This window comes from Pongo pygmaeus, chromosome 23, assembly GCF_028885625.2.
Source record: "Pongo pygmaeus isolate AG05252 chromosome 23, NHGRI_mPonPyg2-v2.0_pri, whole genome shotgun sequence".
NCBI classification, from domain to species: Eukaryota; Metazoa; Chordata; class Mammalia; order Primates; family Hominidae; genus Pongo; species Pongo pygmaeus.
Genome location: NC_085931.1, coordinates 54,844,823 through 54,869,501, shown reverse-complemented (window position 1 = coordinate 54,869,501; position 24,679 = coordinate 54,844,823). Strand labels below are relative to the sequence as shown.

The 24,679-nt window shown below is 55.0% G+C and overlaps 1 protein-coding gene across 6 annotated transcripts; it reads left to right on the top strand.

Annotated features, from left to right (window-relative positions):
* Positions 1 to 7,137: 7,137 nt before the first annotated feature.
* On the top strand, positions 7,138 to 23,094 carry PNPLA5 (patatin like phospholipase domain containing 5). 6 transcript variants are annotated; one of them, XR_008496788.2, is made up of 10 exons: positions 7,138 to 7,415; positions 7,809 to 8,041; positions 9,253 to 9,318; positions 9,579 to 9,792; positions 11,472 to 11,528; positions 12,625 to 12,810; positions 14,763 to 14,895; positions 17,453 to 17,569; positions 18,238 to 19,567; positions 20,692 to 23,094. XR_008496788.2 is itself a non-coding variant. In XM_054470033.2 (9 exons), the coding sequence occupies exons 1-9, from the start codon at positions 7,223 to 7,225 to the stop codon at positions 18,326 to 18,328; spliced, it is 1,290 nt and encodes a 429-aa protein (XP_054326008.2). In that variant the 5' UTR covers positions 7,138 to 7,222; the 3' UTR covers positions 18,329 to 20,548. The 6 variants fall into 6 exon arrangements, 5 of the variants coding, with proteins under 5 accessions (XP_054326008.2, XP_054326007.2, XP_054326009.2 ...); XM_054470033.2 differs by lacking the exon at positions 20,692 to 23,094 and having other exon boundaries at positions 9,579 to 9,788; positions 11,468 to 11,528; positions 18,238 to 20,548; XM_054470032.2 differs by lacking the exon at positions 20,692 to 23,094 and having other exon boundaries at positions 18,238 to 20,548.
* The last annotated feature ends 1,585 nt before the right edge of the window (positions 23,095 to 24,679 follow it).

The following is a 24,679-nucleotide window of genomic DNA, read 5'->3' as shown; positions in this document are numbered from 1 at the left end:
CAAGGCGGGCAGATCATGAGGTCAGGAAATCGAGACCATCCTGGCCAGCATAGTGAAACCCCGTCTCTAATAAAAATACAAAAAAAAAAAAAATTAGTCAGGCATGGTGGCAGGTGCCTGTAGTTCCAGCTATGTGGGAGGCTGAGGCAGGAGAATCGTTTGAACCCAGGAGGTGGAGGTTGCAGTGAGCTGAGATCACACCACTGCACTCTAGCCTGGTGACAGAGCAAGACTCCGTCCCCTGCCCTACAAAAAAAGAAAGTTACTTCATCTCACATCTCACTGTGCCTCTATTTCCCAATCTGTAAAGCAGGGCTGATGGCAGTGGTTTGCTGCAAGGATTGAAGAAATTAACCAGGGTAAAATGCTTTCAGGGGTGCCTGGGACATTACACACCCAATCTGCATCAGCCATCATCTCTCCAGCCTGGCCCCCTCCTCCTTATCACTCCCCCACACAGGGTCCTGCTTCCTTGAACAGCTAATCTGCTCTAACATCTTTGCTTATGCTGCGTCTGCTGCCTGGTGGAGGCCCTAGCCCCAGAGATCCTATTTGTCATTTAGGTCTCAGCTTCAAACACATCACCTCCAAGAAGCCTTCCTGACCGCGAAATACAGAGTAGCTCCCTCTCCATGACACCTCTGCTACAGCCTTTCTCACTAGCTGACCCATCTCTTGCTGACTTTTATTTCATTCTCTTCCTTTCATTTCATTTTGGTCGGTTTCACAGGATGGACACCCCATGAGACTAGTGGTCAGTCTGGGTCTCAGCTGTATTCCCAGAAACCAGAACAGCCCTGAGCAGCTCTCCCAGGCCAGGTAAGTCCTCAGTTCCCCAAAAGGCCAGCTCCCAGCTCCACACCCATCACTGGGCTGGCAACAGCTGCCCAGGGCCGTGGGAAGCTGCCCTCCATCCCGATCACAAGGAGGGCCTCTGACCTAAGGCCGTGGCTGCTGCTGGCTTCATGGCCTGGCTAGCTAGTGTCCTGGTATCTAGGGCACCATGGGCTGGAAGAACGGTTGTCAGATTTGGCAGCATCCTGGAACCGGTTGCCTGCAGTCCTGGACTGGTCAGAGGAGGAGACTGGCAGAAATTCAAAGGGGTCAGGAGACATTTGGACTTGAATGTGGGGAAAGGGGTTTGGGCGTCCAGGTCCTGGAGTGAGTGGGGTGGGAGCCATGACTCAGACCAAGTGCTGTGCAAGCTCTGTGGCGTCAGCTCCTGCGAGGGCGCAGGGCTGGATCAATACCAACCTGTCAAGGTGAGCTGTGTCAGGCCCTGGGACTTTGCTGCCTCTCTCTACGTCTCAGATCCCTCATCTAGTCCGTAGCTTGCTCCGGGGCTGGCCCAGCTGCCTGGCCCTATGCCCCATCAGGGAAAAAGGCGGACAGGGCACAGGGGAGATGAGGTCTTCCCAATCCTGGGGATGGAGGCAGTGAGAGGAGGAGGAGGAACTGGGAGTCTCCACGTTACCTTGACTGAGCAGTTTCCCTCTGCACCTCAGTTTCCCCTCCTGTTAGCTGGTGGCTGGTCTGGGGCCTCCTGGGCACACCTGACCCCACATTTCACTCCTTGTTCTTATCTTACAAAGTTGACAGCAGTGCCCAGCTCCAGTATCCAGGGCCTTTGGTGCTCACCCACGCCTGTGGCTGTTCTGTGCCTGCCCCCAGCACTGCTCTTACCACCTGGCCCCTGCAGTACTGTCCACCCCACAGCTCCTGCCTTGCCCATCTCTGCTGGAACCTACTTAAAAAAAAATTTTTTTTTGTATTAAACAAACCTATTTAAAAATGTTAATATCAGGGCCAGGAGCAGTGGCTCACACCTTTAATCGCAGCACTTTGGGAGGCCGAGGCAGGCTGATCATCTGAGGTCAGGAGTTCGAGACCAGCCTGGCCAACATAGTGAAACCCTGTCTCTACTAAAAATACAAAAATTAACCGGGCATGGTGGCACATGCCTGTAGTCCCACTTACTCAGGAGGCTGAGGCAGGAGAGTCATTTGAACCCGGAAGACGGAGGTTGCAATGAGCTGAGATGGAGCCACTGCACTCCAGCCTAGGTGACAGAACAAGACTCTGTCTCCCGCAAAAACAAACAAACAAACAAACAAAATTAGCTGGGCATGGTGGCGTGAGCCCATAATCCCAGCTACGCTGGAGGCTGAGACAGGAGAATCTCTTGAATCCGGGAGGCAGAAGTTGCGGTGAGCTGAGGTTGCAGTGAGCCAAGAATGTGCCATTGCACTCCAGCCTGGGTGACAGAGTGAGACTTGGTCTCAAAAAAAAAAAAAAAATTTAAAAATAAGTAAATAAAAATGCTAATATCAGGAAATCTTGGCAAAGGGTGGCCATGAACACTGTACTATTCTCACAGCTTTTCTGAAAATGGGAGATTATATCAAAATAAAAAGCACCCAGGCAGGTGCTGTACCTGGGAAGAAAACGGCAGGGGTAGAAGGACTCTCAAAAAAGAAAAGGTGGAGTCCAGGAGGCAGAGGAGAGGCTTGGAGAGGACGAACTAGAGCCATGTGGCTGGTGAGAGGCAGGGTCTCGCTCCATTGCCCCGACTGGTCTCAGGAGCAGCCCTTCCCCACCTGACTGTGGCCCCTCATCCTTGTGCCTCTGCTGTCCGGGAAACAGGCCACGGTGTACGTGGCCCCTAGTGCCTCCTGGAGGTCACCATGCACACATCAGCCCTCAGTCCCTATCACCAAATAATGGATGCCTGGTCACCCTTCCCCGCTTGGTGACACCAAGCACCCACCTTCCCAGACCTGCCCTCAGAAAACCCCGGGTTAGTGGAAGTTGGGTAGCGCCCTGGGTCTCAGCCAGGAGCCAGTGCTGCCCCATGTCCCTCCCCCAACAGGAGACATTTCAATCCTCCACACCCTCCCCTCACTCTCCAGGGTTGCAGTACAAACGCGTGGGTGCCCATTGTCCGCTGGGGCAGAGCAGCAGGTGCTGAGGCCCCTGACTGATTTTGCACACTAGTCAAACTGGTTATTAGCACCTGTTTCCCAGATTGGAGGAGGGAGCTTTTCTGGGGCTGGGATTGAATCCACTTACCTAAAGTTCCCCAGACTTTAGCCAGGCTCCACATTGTGACAGGAATTTAAAAAGAGTAAGTGATAACTAGCATGTACCAGGGACCCTGCTCAGTGTTTTACAGACATCAGTCATCCTTTTCAATCCCAAAGGTAACACTATGAGGGCCATCCTGCCACATCTCCACTTGTAGAGGGGAAACTGAGGCATGTGACACCCAGAGGCCTGTAAGCAGTCGGTGAATGTGACCAGGCCCCAAACACGATGTGCTCAGACTGCTGTTCTACTGAGTGGAGTAATGGGGGGACTGAGGCAGGTGCTCTACCTGGGGAGAAAACGCCGGGGCAGAGGGACTCACGGAAAAGAAAAGGTGGATCCCAGGAGGCAGGGGAGGGGGCTTGGAGGGGACAAGCTAGAACCATGTGGCTTGTGGGGAGGGGCTTTTTATTTTTATTTTTCCAAGATGGGGGTCTCGCTTTGTTGCCCAGGTGGGAGTGCAGTACTGCAATCACGGCTCACCGCAGCTTCGAACTCCTGGTACCAGGCAATCCTCCTGCCTCAGCCTTTCAAGTAGCTGGGACCACAGCTGTGAGCCTGGCTAATTTTTATTTTTGTAGAGATGGGGTCTCGCTTTATTGCCCAGGCTGGTCTGGAACTCCTATTCTTCAGAATTTTCCCTATAGTCATAAGAAATATTGGTTTTTAACTTTCTTTTTTTCTAATGTCTTTGTCTGGTTTGGTATCTGGGTAATACTGGCCTCATAGGATATGTTGGGAAATGTTCCTTCTTCCTCTATTTTTCATGAGTTTGTGAGGGATTCGTTGAATTTTTCTTTTTTTTTTTTTTTTGTAGGGGCGACAGAGTCTCACTCTGTCACCCAGGCTGGAGTGCAGTGGTGAGATCTCAGCTCACTGCAAACTCTGCTTCCTGGTTCAAGTGATTCTCCTGCCTCAGGCCTCAGCCTCCCGAGTAGCTGGGATTACAGGTGCACACCACCACACCTGGCTAATTTTTGTATTTTTAGTAGAGACGGGGTTTCCCCGTGTTGGCCGGCTGGTCTTGAACTCCTGACCTCAGGTGATCCGCCCGCCTCGGCCTCCCAAAGGGCAGGGAGTATAGATGTGAGCCACCATGCCCAGCCCAAGGCTTATTTTTTAAGCTTTATGACATTCACATGGTCAAGTACGTTGATTGTGAATGCAATCACATTCACATGGGGAAGTTTTTTGTGGGTAAACAACCATGTAATCAGATCAACCTACCAAGCATTTCCAGCATCCAAGAAGCCCCCAGGCCCCTCCCAGTCACTTCTCCCTGTAGCAGGGAGTTTGGGAGACTGAGAATGTAAGGGCAGGGCCCTAGGACGGACGCACCTGCTGTTCCCTGTTGCCTTGAAGAACCTGCAAGAGGCCTCCAGTGCTCTGTGGAGGCAAACCCCGCTTCCTTTTGGAGACACTTCTGTGCAAGACTGGCCTCAGGGTGGCCCAGTACGTTTGGTTATGTTTGCTTTGGATTTAGGGAGGTGTAATAGAATTAGCATTATTTCCAAGAATGAGAAGCCCAGAGGCCTGGACAATATGACAAAGGACCGGGTGGACCAGGTGCATCTTCCTTGACACCAGCTCACCCACAACTGTCCTGTGGATGGCCAGGTCAGGCAGACAGAGAGGGTAGGAGACTTGCTGAGGGTCACACAGCTAGCAAGCCTGAACTCCCGACATCTTCCCTTGCAGGTTCCTGCCCTTCCTGCTACCTCCCAAGCCACCCCAGAAGTGAGCCTGCCTTGGTTTGGCTGCTGGTTCCAGGGCAGCTGCCCTGAGAAGATGGTGCTGCTGGGGAAGGCCGTGCTTCTGGACACTTTCTGCTAGACTTGCCACCAGCCCCATCATTCTGGTGATGCCACCAGCCAGATTGTTTTCCCACTTGATGTTGACCAGTCACCCACCCTGAGCTCTGTGCTGCCTGCTGTCTCTGGGGGGCCTCAGAAAGCCCACGCCAAAATGCAAGACCCAATTCCTGAAGCACCAAGTACACAGAAACTCAGCCTGGCTCCAGGCCTTACGCTTCTTCCCACAGCCCCGTACCACCTGCCCTCACCGCCATGCCTGCTGTCTCCTGCTGGCTGGCTTCTCACTCCTCCCTACTCCTCCTTGCCTGGTGCCTTTACTCATACTCGTCTCTCTGTGCCCATCTCCCTTTCTCCCCATGGTGAACCCTTGATCGACCTCCAAGACCCTGCTCAAACGTTGCTTTTTCTTCAAAACCTCCGGAACACGTCCCCGCTGAACTCCCAGCCCCTGAACTCCTCCCTTCCTGAACTCACACTGGTGGTCCACTGTTCCAGAGACGCTCACTCTGCCTCTGGCACAGTCACAACCGTGGGTGAAATGTTCCTGGCTGTGCCTGCTGTGACCTGGTTCCCTCCAGGAGCAGAGTCAGCACATGGCTTCTAATTACCCCCTGCAGCTGGGGCTGGGTCCTTCCCACAATGGAGATAGCCTGGGGTACCTGCCCCCAGGTGGGTGAGTCTGTGCAGGCCCACTGTCTCTGAGGCAAGGATGCTGCCCCTGGTGTGGGATCAGCAAAGCCCGGTACCACCCACCTCTGTGGGAGGGGAGGCTGGGCTGGCCTGTCCCAGGGGTGCCTTCCGCACCCAGTGCCCATGGGCAAGCTGCCCTTCATTCCCAGGTCAAGGAAGAGGTGGGTGTGAAGCTAAGAGAAGAAGATCCTCCCACCTTTTCCTCTGAAAATGACCCACCCAGGCCATGGGCTGAGCATTCAGTCCACAAACACTGTACCACACTTCTTCCAGGCACAGATGGAGGACCTGGCCCTCAAGGAGCTCACATGAGAAGGCACTGATATGTGCTATGTGATTAAAGTAGTAACACAGGGATGGGCGCAGTGGCTCCTGTCTGTAATCCCAGCACTTTGGGAGGCTGAGGTGGGCAGATGACCTGAGGCCGGGAGTTTGAGACCGGCCTAAGCAACGTGGTGAAACCCTGTCTCTACCAAAAATACAAAAATTAGCTGGGCGTGGTGGCACGTGCCTGTAGTCCCAGCTACTTGGGAGGCTGAGGCAGGATAATTGCTTGAACCTGGGAGGTGGTGGTTGCAGTAAGCCGAGATTGTGCCACTGCACCCCAGCCTGGGTGACAGAGTGAGATTCTGCCTCAAAATTAAATAAACAAATAAATAACATAGCGGTTGCCATTGATTGTGTGCCACTTGATTAAAACAATCACCGTAGTAACCATTGTTTGTGTGCTTATCCAGTGCTGGGCGCTATTCCAAACACCTTACTTGCATTAACTCTAATCCTTACCGGTCCTATGGAGTAAGTAGTGTTATTATCCCCACTTGATGGATGAGAAAACTGAGGCACAGATCCGTTAAATTACCCAGGGTCACCAGCCAAGACATGCTGGAGCCAGAATTGGAGCCCAGACAGCCCTAATCACTACAACCCCAAGTTCTTGGAGCTTTACAGTTTATAAAACACTTTCCAATTGATTGATTAGGGGAAGAGGGAGGAGGTGGGATGTTTGAGCAGGCTGTAGTGGTAGGTGAGGCTTGGAGAGTGGGTGAGCCAGGGGAAGGCGCAGTGGTGCTAGCTGGAGCGGGGGCTGGCCCCAAGACCTCCCTTTCCCTCAAGTCCCTCCCTGGAACCAGCACAGCTGCGGACTTAAGCCTGGTTTGACCCCAAAGACCAGGTGTCCTGGGTCCGACTCTGCCACTTCCTGGCTGTCACTATCCTGGGCTGCGCCTCAGTGGCCTCATTTGCGTAACGAGGACTGGAATAACATCTGCCCAGACTACCAGAGATCAGGCAACATTTGGTTCCACTCCCCTGCCGTGTCACCCAGAAATCTATGACCCGATGCGGATCCGGGGCGGGCGCGTGGGGGCGGCGCCAGCGTATACACAGCGCGCGGGCACTTCTGGGGCACACCTGGCGCACAACTGGAGTGGGGGCTGATCGCGACCCGGGGACTTCATTGGCTGGGGCGCAGGTGACGCAGCCCGGGGGCGGCGCAGGGAGCACCAGCCCCAGCCCGGCTCCCTCCAGAGCCCACATTTGGGCCCAGCCCCGTCCAAGGCTGCATCCCGGCCCTATCCCGGGTCACGGAGTGACCCTTCCTCGTCCCGATCACCCCGTCCGATCCACCCGCCATGGGCTTCTTAGAGGAGGAGGGCAGCTGGAACCTGTCCTTCTCCGGCGCCGGCTACCTGGGCGCCTACCACGTGGGCGCCACCGAATGCCTGCGTCAGCGCGCCCCGCGCCTCCTCCAGGGCGCCCGCCGCATCTACGGTTCCTCGTCTGGGGCGCTCAACGCAGTCACCATCGTCTGCGGCAAGTCGGTCGGTAAGTCCCGGACCGCGGGGGCGAAAAGGGGCGGGGACACCTTAATGAAAGCGGATTGAGCCCAGAGACTCTGGTGCCTGGCGCTGTGCTCTGCGCCCTCTACCCCCGGCACAGCCCCATTTAATCCCATGAGAACAGCGAGTGCTGGGGACTAGGTGACCCCCATTTGCAGAGGAGGGATCGTGGCTCAGAGCCGGAAACTCTGTTTCCCAGGTCGGCGGGGCAAAAAGTGAAAAGGTGAACGGATCATTTGAATCCAGGGCCGAGCCCAGAAATTCTGAGCTGGAGTGAGGAGGACCCCGCTCCCATTGCACCTAGGAGGGCAGTGGGGGTGTGGAGGGACTGGCAGGACCCCTGGGCGCTGAGGTCTCCCTTTCCCTGCCCCCACTGCAGACTTCTGCTGCTCCCACCTTCTGGGCATGGTTGGGCAGGTGGAGCGGCTCAGCCTAAGCATCCTGCACCCGGCCTACGCACCCATCGAGCACATCAAGCGGCAGCTGCAGGACACTCTGCCCTCCGACGCCCACGTCCTGGCCTCCCAGCGGCTGGGCATCTCGCTGACCCGCTGGCCCGACGGCCGCAACTTCTTGGTCACTGACTTCGCCACCCGCGATGAGCTCATCCAGGTGGGGAGCGGGGGGATCCCAGGGCTTGGCTGGTGGGCGGCAGGTGGGCAGGCTCCATCTAGTCCAGAGTGACATCCAGGTACTTCCCCGGCAGACGTTTCTGCAGGGGCGGAAGGAGGGAGGGCCGGCGGACCTGTTTGTAGGTGAGGAAACTGAGGCCCAGAGAGGGTCGGCAGGGTGGGTCTGGAGACTTTCCAGGTTGCTGCACACAGAAGAGTCTGGCTGGGGCCCGGCAGAGTCAGGCTGCCGAGTCAGGGCCCCCACAGGGACTGCTCTTTCCAGAGGGCAGCTGTCTAGCCCCAGCCTCCATCCCACTCCATCCTCCCGCCGCTTTTTGGTGGTGGGCTGACATTTATTGAACACCTATTATGTGCCAGTCACTGTTCTGGGCACTGTGACTGTAACAGGGAGCAAAACAGACAGAAACCCTTGCCTTCCTGGGCCTTCTATGCTCAGTGGTTCTGGGGGGCAGGCGGTATCCATAATGAACTCATCTCCAAGTAAGGAGGTAAGCAACCATCCAGTATAGAAATGAAATAGAATGTCTAAAAAAGATGCTTCACATAGAACCTGACACTATTGACATTTGCCAATAGTGTGCACGTGCACGCTCAAGTGCAGGCACACAGTGTGACAACCAAAAATGTCTCTGACATTGTTAGGTGTCCTGTAGGGGAGAAAATCACTCCTCGTTGAGAACCACCAACCCAGAGCTTGCAAACTTTTGAATATAGGACTTTGTCTCATGGAACCCTTGGAAACATCCCAACTGTCTCTGGGAGGTGCAGAACCCATCCTGGCCCTGACCAGATGGAGATGCAGGTGACAGTTTTGTTCCCACAGACTGATAACAGTGACGGCAGCTAATGTGTATTGAGCACCTACTATGTGCCAGGCCCATCCCAACTGCTACACAGGCAAGGAGTCTGGGCCACTCTTTGGGGTCCCCGGCTGGCTTCCTCAGGAGCCTGCACCTGGCCTCCTTCCCTGCACACCCACAGAAAGAGGAGATGGGTGTCAAGACAGAGGTGCTCCAATCCCTGCTTCCCTTGGAGAGCTTGGCTGGGAGGTGATGCCTTAGCTCCCTCATCTGGATGTAGGACTGATGACAACTCCTTTGCAGGCTGTTGGGATTAGAAACCATGCCCGGGGGAGGTTCTGAATGCAAGAAGCATGCACAGTTGTGTTCCCGCTGACTCTTCTCTACCTAGGCCTTGGTCTGCACCTCATACATTCCTTTCTACTGTGGGCTGATCCCCCCTGAGTTCAGAGGGGAGGTGAGTGCACTTTGGAACTCTGTTCTGTGCTCTGGGCAGCCTGGGGTGCACACCGTGGAGAGGTGCTTGGGTGGAGGAAACCAGCACTCCATGAGCACCTACTGTGTGCCAGGCCCTTCCCCTGCTCCTGGGGTGCGTTCAGCCTCCTGGACTGGAGTGGCACTGGTGACTCAGGGACAGCTGGATGGTCACCGGCTGCAGCCAGTGTGGGAGGCCCTCTGAGAGGGCAGCACCACCCACCTGCCACCCACAAATTGCAGCGCTACATCGACGGGTCTCTGAGCAACAACTTGCCCTTTGCGGACTGCCCCTCCACCATCACGGTGTTGCCCCTCCATGGGACAGTGGATATCTGCCCCCAGAGCACCTCCCCCAACCTGCATGAGCTGAACGCCTTCAACTCCAGCTTCCAAATCTCCACTGAGAACTTCTTCCTGGGGTTCATGTGTCTCATACCCCCCAGGCTCGAGGTAGGTCTGGCCCTGTGATGGTATTAGAGGCTTGGCCAAGGTCAAGGGCCCCGTGAGTCAGACTCTGTGTGCTCCTAATCCCCACTGCCCCCCGAGCCTAAAGGCAGTTACAACACATGTCCCGAGTCTCACAGCCAAACACCTGAATCCTAAGCTTGGGGTTCAGTTGTGTCCTTACTGTTCTCGCCGCCCTGAGCCAGTGATGAGAGAGGACTGGCCCCGTGTCAATGGGACACACTCGCGCCAACTCTGCTCAGCTGGCCTTTGAGCAGGGCCTTTGCCTGTGCTCCTCTGGGCCAGGGTCTGTAGGCAGGTACCGTTATCATTTCCATTTCTCAGGGGAGGATGCTATGGCTCAAAGAGGTTAAGCAACTTGTTCAAAGTCACACAGCCTGGAAGCAGCAAAACCAGGATTCAGACCTTCAGCTGGCTCAGGCCCACACTCTTGACCACTGTCCTTGACTGTGGCCAGATTGACCATCCATTGTGGAGGCAAGGCACAAATGCAAAGAAAAAAACCAAGGAAGGGTTTTTTACCCCTTGGTATTTCTTGAAAATAGATAATTCGACAACTATTGAAATATACTCCTCCTGGCTGGGTGTGCTGGCTCACGCCTATAATCCCAGCACTTTGGGAGGCCAAGGCTGGCAGATCACTTAAGGTCAAGAGTTTAAGACCAACCTGGCCAACATGGTGAAACCCTGTCTCTACTAAAAATACAAAAATTAGCTGGGCATGGTGGCGCATGCCTGTAATTCCAGCTACTCAGGAAGCTGAAGCAAGAGAATTTCTTGAACCTGGGAGGTGGAGATTGCAGTGAGCCGAGATCGTGCCATTACACTCTAGCCTGGGTGACAGAGTGAGACTCCATCTCAAAAAAAAAAAAAAAAAAAAAGAAAAAAGGAAAGAAAGAAACACACACACACACACACACACACACACACACACACGCACACGCACACGCTCCTCTGCCCCAGCCACATCCTGACTCTTCCTTGTCCCTTCTACCTCTCAGGTTTGCGTAGTGCTTTCTAAGTCACGAGACGAAGTCATGTTCATTTACTCTGGTACTCCCCACACCCCTCGGTGGGCAGGAAACCCCAGCCCCATTTTCTAGATAGGGAAGCTGAGGCACTCAGAGAGTTGGCACTGCCATGCTGAAGTCTCACAGCAAGGATGTGAGGGGGACGGCACCCTTTGCCACCAGTGGGACTTTAATGAGACAGGCAGGTGGGGCTCCTGGTTCCTCAGCCCACCTCAGTCTGGTACTGGAAGTGAACATCAAAGGGGCAAAGGGAACCCCCATCCACTGCCCTACAAGGGGCCAGACAAAGTCCCAGCCATCCCAGGCCTTGTTATCCCATTTTCCAGAGGCAGAAACTGAGGCAAGAGAGGGGAGAGGCAGGGGCAAGAGCAGCCAGGGTGTCTCAGAGGGGAGATGTAATGGGCCTGTAGGAACAGAACTAGCCAAGTAGATCTGTTCTGCCTGCAGGCCTCTGGCCCCTCCTGCCCAGTGCTAAGGTCCCCAGGGGTCCCTGAGCCCTGCTGAATGGTCACTTGGGGAGAATAGGCTAGGCTGGGACTATCTCCAGTTGAAGATAAGTCTCTGGCCTGTGACATCCGCTCGAGGGGCAGGTCCAGGCCTTGCCCATCCCACCCTTGCCCTGTGTGTTGGCAGGTAGTGGCCGACAACTGCAGACAAGGCTACCTGGATGCCCTGAGGTTCCTGGAGAGACGTGGTAGGTGGCAGTCCCACAGTGGCTGGGGATCATGTCCTACATGGTGCCAGGTAGACCCTGCCTCTTGGGCCTTTGAGCTGCTAGGGACCTGGGCTCACTCACTCTCTTCCTCATCATCTGCTCTGTGCTGAACCTGAGCTGAGTACTGGGGACTCAGAGAAGAATCACATACAAGTTCTACGTTGAGCAGCCCGCAGCTTGGTGCAGGGGGACAGACTCAGAGAGAGACAACCAGGGAGATGGGTGCAGTGACAGAGGGATGCTCAAGGCTGTGGAAGTCCAGAGGAGGCATTGGACTCAGCCTGGGGGTTGGGGGTAGGCAAGGAGGCCTTCCTGGAGGCAGTGACAGATAAGCTGGGTTTTGACTAGTTATGAAGACACCAGCAAAATTGAAGGTTCCAGCAAAAGAAGAGGGCATTCTAGGCAGAGGGAAAAATAAGAAAGAAGGGACAGAGGCAGGCACCTTGAGGGCACATAACTCAATATGGCAGGGGGTGTGTGTGTGTGTGTGTGTGTGTGTGTGTGTTCATGGGGCAGTGGGTGTGCCAGAGAGGTTTGGGCTGGAGAGCCTGAACATCATCCACAGGACAGAGCTCTTCAAATTGGTGGAATAGACATTCAGACGCAGGCCACCTGGCTCCAGAACTCATGTGCTCAAGTCCTGCGTTGCAACCAAAAACACAATCAGGAGGCATGTGGCGAGCGCTTAATATGTGCCCAGACGTGAGCTTAAGCTTTATGTATTTATCTTGTTTAAGTCTCAGAGTAACTGTATAAAGCAGGTCTTACTTTTCCTTTTTTACAGAGAGGGAAACTGAGGCAAAGGGCATTGGGTCACATAGCTTGCAGGTGGCGGAGCCAGAATTTGAACTCTGGATTGTGTCTTCGGGGTCTGGGCTCTGAGGAGCCACTCGAAAGTGGGCAGGGAGCAGGGCCAGGGGAAGGCAGAAGGGAGTCATCCGGAATAACCCGTGGGTCCGTCCCACAGCACAGTGGAACCCCAGAACTGGGTTTGGGCACTGAGGGATGTGGGCAGCATGGGGAGCCTTGGGGGAGGCTCAGATGCCGGACTTATCCTCTCCCTTCCCTGACCCAGGACTCACCAAGGAACCAGTGCTATGGACGCTGGTGTCTAAGGAACCCCCAGCCCCGGCTGATGGAAACTGGGATGCTGGCTGTGACCAACGCTGGAAGGGGGGCCTGTCTCTCAACTGGAAAGTGCCCCATGTGCAAGTCAAGGACGTACCCAACTTTGAGCAGCTCTCACCAGAGCTGGAGGCTGGTAGGGACTCTTCTTGCATTTGCTCACTTATCAGGGCCCTGCACTCAGGGGCCCAGGCTCAGGGACCCTGCCTTGAAGGCACTCGTGGTCTGGAAGAGGACAGGACTCATTTACTGAGCACCTACTAAATGCCAAGTGTGGTACTATGGGCTTTTCACATGTGGCATCATTCATTCTTCCCCACAACCCTGGGCCTAGGCATTATTCGTACCCACTTCACTGATGAGGAAACCAAACCTCAGAGAAAGGAAGGGACTCACCAAGGGCTCAGAGCCTGCAACTAGGGGATTTGAACCCAAGCCTGTGCCTGCGAAAGCCAGGTCTTTGCCCACTGCCCTGGAAAGGGCGGGAGTGTTGACATAGGAGAGGCACACACAGAGGGTTCTGGATTTCCCAGATGAAAATGAACTCACTTCATCCTTCCAACAACCATTTGAGGATAGTACAGAATTGTTCTCATTGTACAGATGACGAAACCATAGCACAGAGAAGTTAAGCAACTTGTCCAGGGTCACACAGTAGCAAAGGGCAGAACCAGGGGTTCTACTCGGAACCATTTAGTCTGCTCACCTGCTGTGTGACTAAATGTCACAACTGCAACAACAGGAAAGTACAGAGTCCCACAGGCACATGTAATGATGGCGGGGGGTAAGTTTGAGCAGCATCTAAGTGAAGCTGGAAAGGAGATGTTGGCCAGGCCAAGAGGCAGAAGAGCATCGGGGAGAGGGCATGGCACGTGCAAAGGTCCCGGGGTTGGTGAGGGACAGCCAGGAGGTCCCTGTGGCTGCAGCATGAGCGGCAGGCAGCAGAGGCGAGCTTGGGAGGCTGGCAGGGTGGGCAGATGGCCTCGAAAGCTGTGGGAGGAACGAGTGAGGTGGGCGGCAGGGGGTGGTGGACCCAGCTGGGTGGGAAGAGGCTGAAGGGGTGGGAGGCTGGGAGGAGAGTGATGGCGGTCGAGGCCAGATCAGGGAGAGTGGGGTGGGCAAGGGGATGAGGAGGGGGCCCCTTTCCATGCCGGAGACCACACGAGGACGTGCAGAAATGGGCGTGGACCTGTGCAGAGCCCCTGAGGTCCAAGCTTGGGATTCTGGAACCCGGCAGTGTGCCTGTAGCCACACGGGGGCACCAGAGAGCTGCCTCGGGTGGAGCACCAACTCCCGGGCGCTGAGCCCTCGCCAGCTGGGGAGGGAATTGTGAATCTCATCTCTAATCCTCATCTGCCTGCCCAGGGAAGAATGTCCTGCCGGGATCCCCAGTTTATAGAGAAGGAAGCTAGGACTCGTCCTAGGACACTCGGCAGGTGGATGTGGAGCAGGGTCTCTGGCCTGTGCTATCTGTGAATCCTCAAATGCTCCGTCTCCAGAGGGCAGTGGCCAGAGTGGAGGTGTTGGCCTGAGCTGTGGCCTGGGCTATGTCTGGAGGCTGGGATTTGGGCTCTGGCTCAGTCCCAGCCCAGATGCTGGTCCCTTCCACTCTGGTCAGGTCAGTGAATAGAGGACCCCGGAAATGGTTGTTGCGGTCATAGTTGCAGCTGTGGTTATTGATAACACTGTCGTGTTACTGTTATTGAGAGAGTGTGGTGAGACCGTCTGTCCCAGCCTAGCAGGCCACAGACTTTCCAGAGGGGCAGGAGAGGTAGAAAGAGCTCAGGAGCCTGAGAGTCCTCAAGTCCATCCTGGCCCTGCCACTTCCTGTTGATGGTCCTTAGGCAAGTCACTTCTCCACTCTGAACCTCAGTCTCCTCATCTACGAGAGGGCATACACCACCTGTCTCATGGACAACGATGAGCGCAGAGCTACCTGCTGGCCTGTGGTGGGGGCTTGCTCAGTGTTGCTTCTTCATCTGCAGAAGGTGGAGGGGGTGCAGTCTCTTACTGTGTGAGATGGGGGGGCTCAGGCTGCCGGCCCGCAGACTCCAGGTGGGCAGGGCCATGCCGGGGCTTCTCTTGCAGCACTGAAGAAAGCATGTACGAGGGATCCCAGCCGGTGGGCCCGCTTCTGGCGCTCGGGACCTGGACAGGTGCTGACGTACCTGCTGCTACCCTGCACGCTGCCCTTAGAGTACATCTACTTCCGCAGCAGAAGGTAAGGCTCGGCCAGGGGGCCTGGGAAGGGCCTGGCTTGTGGCGGAGACTGGTGCCCATGGCAGGAGAGGCGGCTGGCGCACTGGGTGGGCAGGGCTGAGCGGGGTGGGGGGAGCTCAGCTGGTGTCCCCACACTGTGTGGTGTTGGCTGCATGACTCAGAGCCTCTGTGATGTCCTCTGCAAAATGAGACTGGTGGGGAAGTGGCATGGTGGGTACGATTGGAAGCTGGGGGCTTCCTGGTCGGCCCCCTGGGCCCTACACTGTCTTCGTGACCTTTGACCATTGCTCCACCCATCAGAATCTCAGGTTGGCTGTGTGGCTGGGGCTGGGTCTCTTGAGTCTCAGGCTGGCTGTGTGGCTGGGCCTGAGTCTCTTGACCTCTCTGGGCTACAGGTTTCTTTTCTCTTCTCTTCTCTTTCTTTTTTTTTTTTTCTTTGACAGAATCTCACTCTATTGCCCAGGTTGGAGTGCGGTGGTGTGATCTTGGCTCACTGCAACCGCCGCCTCCCTGGTTCAAGCGATTCTCCTGCCTCAGCCTCCTGAGTAGCTGGGACCACAGGCGCACACCGCCACGCCCGGCTAATTTTTTTGTATTTTAGTAAAGACGGAATTTCACCTTGTTGTCCAGGCTGGTGGCAAACTCCTGAGCTCAGGCAATCCGCCCGCCTCACCCTCCCAAAGTGCTGGGATGACAGGTGTGAGCCACTGCTACAGGTTCCTTTTCTGTAAAACAAGCCCCTTCCAAGTCAGGCCGGCTGTGGTTAGGCTCTCAGTAACAGTCTAACTTGCTGGTTAATGTGCCCATCTGCGTCAGTTGTTCATTCATTCCACCAGCAGTTGCTGAGGACCTCTCAGGGGCCAAGGCCTGGCTGGGGGCCATGGAAGCAGCCCTGACGCAGACCCAGCTCCTGGCCTGGTGGAGCTCACAACCTACAGCTCCACCTAGAGGTTCCCTGGGAGAGGTCTACACTGGCTTCCTGTTGCACAGCTCAATCTAGGGACTCTCTGGCCAGGGAAGGCTGCCCAGAGGAGATGACTCTTAGGCTATAATCTGAAGGATGAGTCAGCGTCCACCAGGCAAAGAGGACAAGGAGAACGTTCTTGGCAGATGGAACAGCATGTGCAAAGATCCAGAGGCAGGAGGGAGAAAGGCCCATTCGAGGAGCAGGAAGGGAAGCCAGTAAAGCTGGAGCCTCAGAGAGTGTGCCGTACACGACGCAGGGGAGGCTGGTGGGGCAGATGCACCGAGCTCTGGAGCCAGCTGAGCGTGGTTTTTGTCCAGAGAGTGGTGGAAAGGCTGGGAAGGGTTTAAGCAGGGAGGTGTCATGGGGACACCTGTATTTTAAAAAATTCTCTGGAAGAAGGTCTATGACAGTGAACCACAGGTCTCCGTTCTGCTCAATGTTGAGTTAATGACTGGGTCAGCCCTGCTGTTTAAATTGCCAGTGGCCCAAAGCCAGGAGAGAGCTTTCTACCGACAGATTCTCCTCACACTGAGCTGTTTACGGAAACGACAAGATGAAATCCAAAAGTATAAATGTAAAGTCCAACCTTTTCAATTAAAAAAAAACTCATTGTGTGAGCCCCAAAGGGGAGCCTGCCCAGACCACAGGGAATTTCACTCTTGGTATTTTTCACAATAGATATGTTCAACACATAGGTTGAATTAATAGAGGCAGGAGGTCCAGAACAAGGGAGGTGACAGTCCAGCTTATGTCTTGCCGTCACACCACACTCTCTGGACTGCATGCCTAGTTTGAGCTCTGGTGTAGGGGCCCCTCCAAGGGTGCTGTGGTGCAGGTTGAGGCCCTGCCATGGCCAGTGTCTGAGGTGTCTGGCCAGGGCTTTCTCAGGCCTGGCCCCACAGGGCTGTGTCCCTGCAGACAGACTCATGCCGCCTCTCCTCTGTGCTGGGATAAGATGCAGTTCCAAGGACCCTGAATCTGGGGCTGGCTCCATCATGGAGGCAGTGGGGAACCACAGGGACATCTTGAGCAAGAGGGGACTCTGTCAGCTGTGTTTTCGGAGGGCCAGCAGCTTCTGAGAGGAGAGTGGACGAAGGCGCGTGGGGTGGGGAGGGCAGGGGCTGGCCTGGAGAGAAGAGAGAGAAATGAATGGAGATAAGGAGGACATTAGGAACTATGGGTGAGGTGACTGTCCTCATTTGACAGGTGAAGAAACAGAGGCCCAGATAGCTTCCCTGACCTGTACAGGTCACCCAGCTGATGGGCAGGGAAGCTGGGCTGTACCCTCAAGCCAGCCTGACCCCAAAGGTCCACTGCTCTTCCTACTTGTTTCCTGTGGAGTCAAGGAACCTAAGGCCTGGCCACCTCTGCCAAGTTCAAAGTCCATTTCGGATCATTCCAACCCTGCAGGTGCCCCTGTGACTCCAACCTGCTCTGCAACAGTGGCCGACGCTGCCGGCACTTATTCCCTAACCTGGGCAGCACTCAGGTGCAGGGCTCCCGGCTGTGCTCTGGGCCTGTGGGGAGGGTGGGCTTGGTGGGGCCACACCCCAGGCTCACCTGGGCAAAGCTGACCTGCCCCTTCCTCCAGGTTGGTGATGTGGCTGCCTGACGTGCCGGCGGACTTGTGGTGGATGCAGGGCCTGCTGAGGAACGTGGCGCTTGAGGTTTTCTCCAGGACCAAGGCCCAGCTCCTTGGGCCCATCAGGTGAGGTGGGCAGAGGGCAGGGACGGAGAGGGGGTGGCTGTGCTGGGAGGAACGCACCAGTTGCTTCCCTGGACCCTGGGTAGGCCGTCCATACCATCTGCCTGCCCACCTGCTTACCTGCATCCCTCTGGCCTACTCACACAGCCATTGGCACGTGTGTTGGTCGCTGCTGTGCGCCCGGCCTGTGCTAGATGCTCTATGACAGTCACCTTGGTCAGTCTGCATGACCTGCCAGGTGCAGTCACTGGCCCACCCATGGGACAGGTGCCTCTTGCGGCTTCACCAGCTCCCTACCAGTCCTCCTGCCAGCCAGACATCCCCATGTGACCTTGGACGAGGCTGGCCCTGTGTGTGGTCTGGCCTGCGGTGGCCTGGTCCCTCTCCTCTGACCAGCCCTCCAGACTTGGGGGGTCCCGTGTGGCCCTCCCCCACCCACTCAACAGTTATCGGTTTAGCAGGGACATCAGTGCAGTTCTCTGGGGAGTGGCCATCCTAGGACCTCCCTGACACTTCCAGCTCAGCCACACTGAGGGCCACATGTCCTCCCTCAGAGCAGGATTTGGGGAAAGAGTGACCTGGGTTCACTGTGGCTGCACCTGCACGCATGTGGTTTCACCTACCCTTCCCGAGCCCCAGGCATTTACCTGTGGCATCTCCTCCCTCCACAGCCCTCCGGCCACTGGAGTCCCGGAAACAAGCCCCCTCCAACCCCAGAGAGCTCCTCATAGAGAGGAGCTCAGGCCCACCCATCAGGCCTGAGGGGGCCGAGCAGGGCCAGCCCAGTGACTGCTGTCCCTTGATTCCTGCTCTGGCCTTTGTCCTGTGTGCCCACATCTGCCCCAGCGGGAAGAAGCCCTGCCAATCTCCATGGAGACCCTGCAGCTTGGAGGTGGTTCCTTGGGGCGCAGCCTGTCAGCATGTCCCCGGTGACTGTGTACCCAGGTCACCTGCCCTCCCTCTTGCCCCGTCTCATCCGGCAGAGAAAGGACAGCCACAGAGACACACGTCTTACTTCCAGAATTTCCACGGGGGGACTAGGAGGGCAGCACTGCTGGGGTGAGGGGCTCCTGTTCTGCCGTGGAGCTGCCCACGGAGCACCTCACAGAAGACGGAGAAAGTGCCTGATGCCTGCGTCAGAGACCAGAGGAGCCAATTGAGATGATGGGGTGGGGGTGCTCCCCCCAAACTCTTTCTCAGTCCTGCAGCGGCCCTTGAGGGTGACCCCCGGGATCTACCCCACTCCGGAAACCTTGACTTCTGACTTCCTATCAGGTCCAGAGGGTGGAAGGCCCTGGCAGGAAGCAGGAGGAGGAGCAGAGGGGGGTCCGTGTCTTTTCAGGATCCCAGCTGTGGGTGCTTCCTTTGGGCCCAGTGGCCCCTGCTGCCCCGACAGCCTCATTCCTGCAGAAGGTTTGTGATGTAGCTGTGCCTCTACCTGGGGCAGAGAGGATGCCAGGGACACCAGGCCTCTGGCCTCTCCACAAGTCACTGCTCTCCTCATTGGCAGAGCGGGACCCATGCTGTGCCCCTGGCCAGGCCCTAAGGAAATGCTCAGCTTCAGTGGAGATGGGGAGGTTAGAGAGATGGAGGCGTGAGTGAGAACGGGAAGCAAAGGAATACACGTGGGAACTAAAGAGAAAATGACCGGCCTGGGCAGCATAGCAAGACCCTGTCTCTAAAAAAAAAATAAAAACTTGGCTGGGCATGATAGTGCATGCCTGTGGTCCCGGCTACTTGGGAGGCTGAGGTTGGAGGATCATTTGAGCCCAGGAGGTCGAGGCTGCAGTGAACCATGATCACACCACTGCACCCCAGCCCAGGCAACAAAGTGAATCCCTGTCTCTAAATAAATAAGGAGACAATAAGCCACTCATTCATTCTTTCATTCATTTATTCAGCTTATGCTTAGCGAGTTATAGGCCTGGAGACACAGCCTTGAAGAAACCTTACATTCTGGTGGGCGTGCAGGAGCAGATGCTGAACAGCAAACGGGAAAATGTAAATATGAGATTTTTCCAGGAGTGGTGGGGCCGTGAAGAAAACAAAATCGTGTGAGAGTGAGGCAGGGTGGGGGTGAGAGCAGCATTGGCCCGGGTGGCCCAGGAAGGCCTTCCTGAGGTGACAGCTGAGCTTAGACTGAAGATGAGAGGCTGGGTTTTGCAGGTGGAGGCAATGGCAGGTGCAAAGGCCCTGGGGTGAGGCTGAAGGAGGGAAGGGCCCGCAGTGAGTGGGGGTGGGGGGAGCAGGGCAGGCAGGGGCTGGGTCAGGAGGGCACTGTCAGGGCATGGTGAGGAGTTTGGATTTGGGGAGCAAACGTGAGAGAAGGGAGCAAGTGGAGGAAAAGAGGGCCCAGTGCTGCAGTGGGATTGGAAAAGGAGGAGGAAGGGGTAGACAGTGAGCATGCAGGAGGCTGTCCCCTTCCCTCCAGGACCCCCTGGGTCTGAGCAGGACTCTGCCCCTCTGGCCATCTCCCGGGTGGGGGCAGGTACGGATGCTGTCCCTGCAGCAGGAAAGGCTGTCCCACTTGGAGCCACGTGGTCCGCAGCTCCCACAACACTGTCTGCAGAGCTGGAATGCTCTATGCACTGTCCCCACCCTCAGGAGCTGGGTTTGGGATTTCCTCCCCCGGTGGAGAGGGGAGACCTGGCCACCTGGGTCACCAGGTGAAGGATTTAGAGGTCTTTAGGAATCTTCTTGCTCCCTGCCCTTTGTCCCTTTTCACGGACACAGGCCTCCATGCCCACAGGCACTCAGCCTCCCTTGATCACCCCTCCCTTGTCAGTTCTTTACACAGCGGGGGCTTTCACCTGTGCTTTGTCCCCATTGCTTTGCTTTGTGACTTAGACCGGGGAAAGATAGTTGGCCCCTCCCACCTCCCTCTCCATCACCCTCCTTTGCCAAGCAGCGTGTGGGGAAATGTTTCTGGCTCAGATGGTTGAACATCTCAATTGCTTACAATACTCTGCTCTGAAAAACGTCTCTTTGATCTCTATTATTTGTGGCTCATGCGTCAAAGTTCTCTGCTGGCAACTTGACAATGGCAGAGTCCATTCACAAGCATCCCTGGCAGGACTTCATTGTTTTTAAGCACGTCCCTGGTTTTTATCTTATTTAACTCTTAGATTTTTGCTCACGTGATGCTAAAATCCAACTGCCTGCGTCTTCCCCATGGACCCCAGCTCTGCACCCTGGACCCACAGACTCTGCTTGCTCTGCCTGCCTGGGGAGAGGGGCCGACGGTGTTGATCTTCTGAGGTCACTCTTCTCCATGGTGAACAGCTCACCCCTTACAACCACTCCTCAGGGACATCGCCAACCCAGTGATGCTGTTCAGGGAGCTCCAGCCCCATACCCCGAGTTTGTTCACAACCTTCTGGGAGCATGGAGTCCAGCAGTGTCCCAGAGGTGATATGACCAGTACTGTTTCTAAATTGTCTTTCACCTCCCACCTCCTGGCCACTGCCTCTATTAATGTAGCCTCAGAATGAATGAGCTTGACCTGGCTTATAGAGCCATCATCTACCATTGGTGTCATGCCCTTCCTGGAGCCTAGAGGTGGCCCAGCTGGCAGCCTAGGAACTGAGCCAGGTCAGAATCCCCAACTTCTTACCAGGATCCTCCTGACACAGCCCCACGTTATGGAGCAGAAAAGGAATCCTGGGCTCTGAATTCAGGCTGACCTGGGTTGGAGTCCCATCTCTACAAGTCAGCATTGATGTGACCCACTGGAATTCCTCACCTCTCAAGGCCTCAGTCCACTCTTGGATAGAATGGAGATGATAACACACGCCTCATGGAATCTTTACTTGATAAAATTAAGTGCTCATGGCCAGGAACGGTGGCTCACACCTGTAATCCCAGCACTTTAGGAGGCCAAGGCAGGCAGACCACTTGAGGTCAGGAGTTCAAGACCAGCCTGGCCAACATGGTGAAACCCCATCTCTACTAAAAATACAAAAATTAGCCAGGCATGGTGGCAGGCACCTGTAGTCCCAGCTACTCAGGGGGCAGAGGCACGAGAATTTCTTGAACACGGGAGGTGGAGGTTGCAGCAGGCCGAGATCGTGCCACTGCACTCTAGCCAGGGTGACAGGGTGAGACTCTGTCTAAAAAAAAAAAAAAAAAAATTAAGTGCTTACTGCAGACTATATCAAATGATGGAGATGACTGCTCAGAAAGGGGCAGTGGGGAGTGAAGGTGTGTTAATTACATTTCACAGCATGCTGGGCACCAGACTGGGTGTATCACCCACTGGGGCCCTCCTGTGAGCCTCACATCAGCCCCTGAGTGGAGAGTAGTCCAGGCAAAACACAGAAAAGTTGCCACTGGAGTCCAGACCTGTGCAATGTCAGAGCTCTCTCTGGCCCCCATATCATGGCCGCCCACCAAGTTTGCTGAAGTTCTGGGTCTTCCATCCTCTTCTTTCCCCTGGTATCCCAGCCAGAAACCTCTCTGAGCCCTGGAGCAACTATGGCTCCCGTTTGTGGGCCACATTCCCGGGCCGGCTACAAGCCTCCCTGCCTGGCTTTCTGAGCACCAGTTGTGTGCTGGGTGTTTCCTGCTGCCTGAGGCAGATCCCTTCCCCAAGGAGCTCCTATGCCTCTAATGCTATCTCCATGGAGGTAACAGGTAATGCAACCCTCACAAGTACACATCACCTTGCAGTTTCCAAAGCCCATCATCTAAATCTCACTGCAACCCTGAGAGGCAGGCATTATCCTCCCCATTTTATGGGTGAGGAAACTGAAGCTCAGAGAGGCAAGTGGCTGATCTAGAAATGCCCAAGTCTGTGCTCCAGGCAACAGAAAGATCCCCGACTATCACAGCTTCATTGTGCACCTGCTCTAGGACACTGAGCAAGTCTTTTCCTCGATCAGCTCCTCAATTTCTTGTCATGAAAGTCAAGGGTTGGACTAGCTGGTTTCTAAAGAGCCTCCAGCTCCTCTCCGAGCCTGTAACACATGTAATAAATGCCACCATGTCAGGGGAAAGAGAAATGATTTCAGGACAGGATTAGCCAGAAACCAGAGGAACTGGTTTCTGAACTGGGTCTTTATGGATACTAGAATTTGGGTTGGCAGGAAAGTCATTCTGGAAGGGAAAGTGCAAGTGCATATGTAGGATGGGGGTGACCCATAGTAAATTAAACTGACAAGGAATCTGAGGCTAAGAGAGCTGAGGTTCCCTGTCTCAGGTTATACATTCAATGGTGAAGTTTGCATTCAAGCCCAGGGTAGGCCGTGCTCCTGCTGTCTGGATACTAGAATTCTGGGTCAAAATACTGATGCTCAGGGCTCTTCTGCAGAGATTCTAATGTAATTAATCTTAACCTAGACCTGTCTTGGCAGGAGTGTGCTTGGGGCCTGTGATTCCTAAGCACTGGTGTCCTTGGGAACCACCCCATTGATGTGACCACCTGCCTGAGCCAGTGCCCTGTGCTTCAGACTTGTTCCATGTCATCTGTGGGAAGAGGGCTGCTACAAGCCCATCTGTAGCTGGAATCACGTGATGCTAGTAAAGCGATCTCTGCCCCAGCGCTATGTCCTGGTGTATTAGTCTGTTCTCATGCTGCTATGAACTATCTGAGACTGGGTAATTTATAAAGGAAAGAGGTTGGCTGGTCGTGGTGGCTCACACCTGTAATCCCAGCACTTTGGGATGCTGAGGTGGGTGGATCACCTGAGGTGAGGAGTTAGAGACCAGCCTGGCCAACATGATGAAATCCTGTCTCTACTTAAAATAGAAAAATTAGCTCGGCATGGTGGTGGGCACCTGTAATCCCAGCTACTCAGGAGGCTGAGGCAGGAGACTCGCTTGAACCTGGGAGGCAGAGGTTGCAGTGAGCCGAGATCGCTCCACTGCACCACTCCAGTCTGGGTGACAGAGCAATTCTCAGTCTCAAAAAAAAAAGGGAAAGAGATTTGACTCACATTTCTGCAGGGCTGGGGAGGCCTCAGGAAACTTATTACAATAATGGCGGAAGGGGAAGCAAACATGTCCTTCTTCACATGTTCACGAAGGAGAAGTGCTGAGCAAAAGGGGGAAAAGCCCCTCACAAAACCATTAGATCTCATGAGAACTCACTCACTATCATGAGACAGCATGGAGGTAACCACTCCCATGATTCAATTACCTCCCACCAGGTACCTCCCATGACATGCGTGGATTATGGGAACTACAATTCAAGTTGAGCTTTGGGTGGGGACACAGCCAAACCATATCATTCCACCCCTGGCCCCTCCCAAATCTCATGTGCTCACATTTCAAAACACAATCATGCCTTCCCAACAGTCCTCCAAAGTCTTAATTCATTCCAGTATTAACCCAAAAGTCCAAGTGCAAAGTCTCATCTGAGACAAGGCAAGTCCCTTCCGCCTATGAGCCTGTAAAATCAAAATCAAGTTAGTTATTTCCTAGATACAACGGGGGTACAGGCATCGGGTAAATACGCGCATTCCAAATGGGAGAAATTGGCCAAAACAAAGGGGCTCCAGGCCCCATGCAAGTCCAAAATCCAACGGGGCAGTTATTAAACCTTAAAGTTCCAAAATGATCTTCTTTGACTCTATGCCTCACATCCAGGGCACACTGATGCAAGAGGTGGCAGCTTTACATCCCATGGCCTTGGGCAGCTCCACCCCTGTGGCTTTGCAGGGTACAGCCCTGCTCCTTGCTGCTTTCATAGGCTGGTGTTGTGTGTGGCTTTTCCAGGCGCACACTGCAAGCTATCGGTGGATCTACCATTCTGGGGTCTGGAGGATGGTGGCCCTCTTCCTACAGCTGCACTAGGCAGTGCCCCAGTGGAGACTCTGTGTGGGGACTCTGACCCCACATTTCCCTACTGCACTGTCCTAGCAGAGGTTCTCCATGAGGATTCCACCCCTGCAGCAGACTTCTGCCTCGATATCCACGCCTTTCCATACATCCTCTGAAATCTAGGTGGAGGTTCTCAAACCTCAGTTCTTAACTTCTGTGCACTAGCAGGCCCAACACCATTTAGAAGCTGCCAAGGCTTGGGGCTTGCACTCTCTGAAGCAATGGCCTGAGCTGTACATTGGCCCCTTTTAGCCACAGCTGGAGTGGCTAGGACTCAGGGCACCAAGTCCCAAG

Excerpts from the sequence above, each read along its gene's own strand:
- PNPLA5 (XM_054470033.2), top strand. The coding sequence starts at position 7,223 with ATGGGCTTCTTAGAGGAGGAGGGCAGCTGGAACCTGTCCTTCTCCGGC. Across the intron at positions 7,416-7,808 it reads CGTCTGCGGCAAGTCGGTCG|ACTTCTGCTGCTCCCACCTT; the intron begins GTAAGTCCCGGA and ends CCCCCACTGCAG. Across the intron at positions 12,811-14,762 it reads CTCACCAGAGCTGGAGGCTG|CACTGAAGAAAGCATGTACG; the intron begins GTAGGGACTCTT and ends CTTCTCTTGCAG.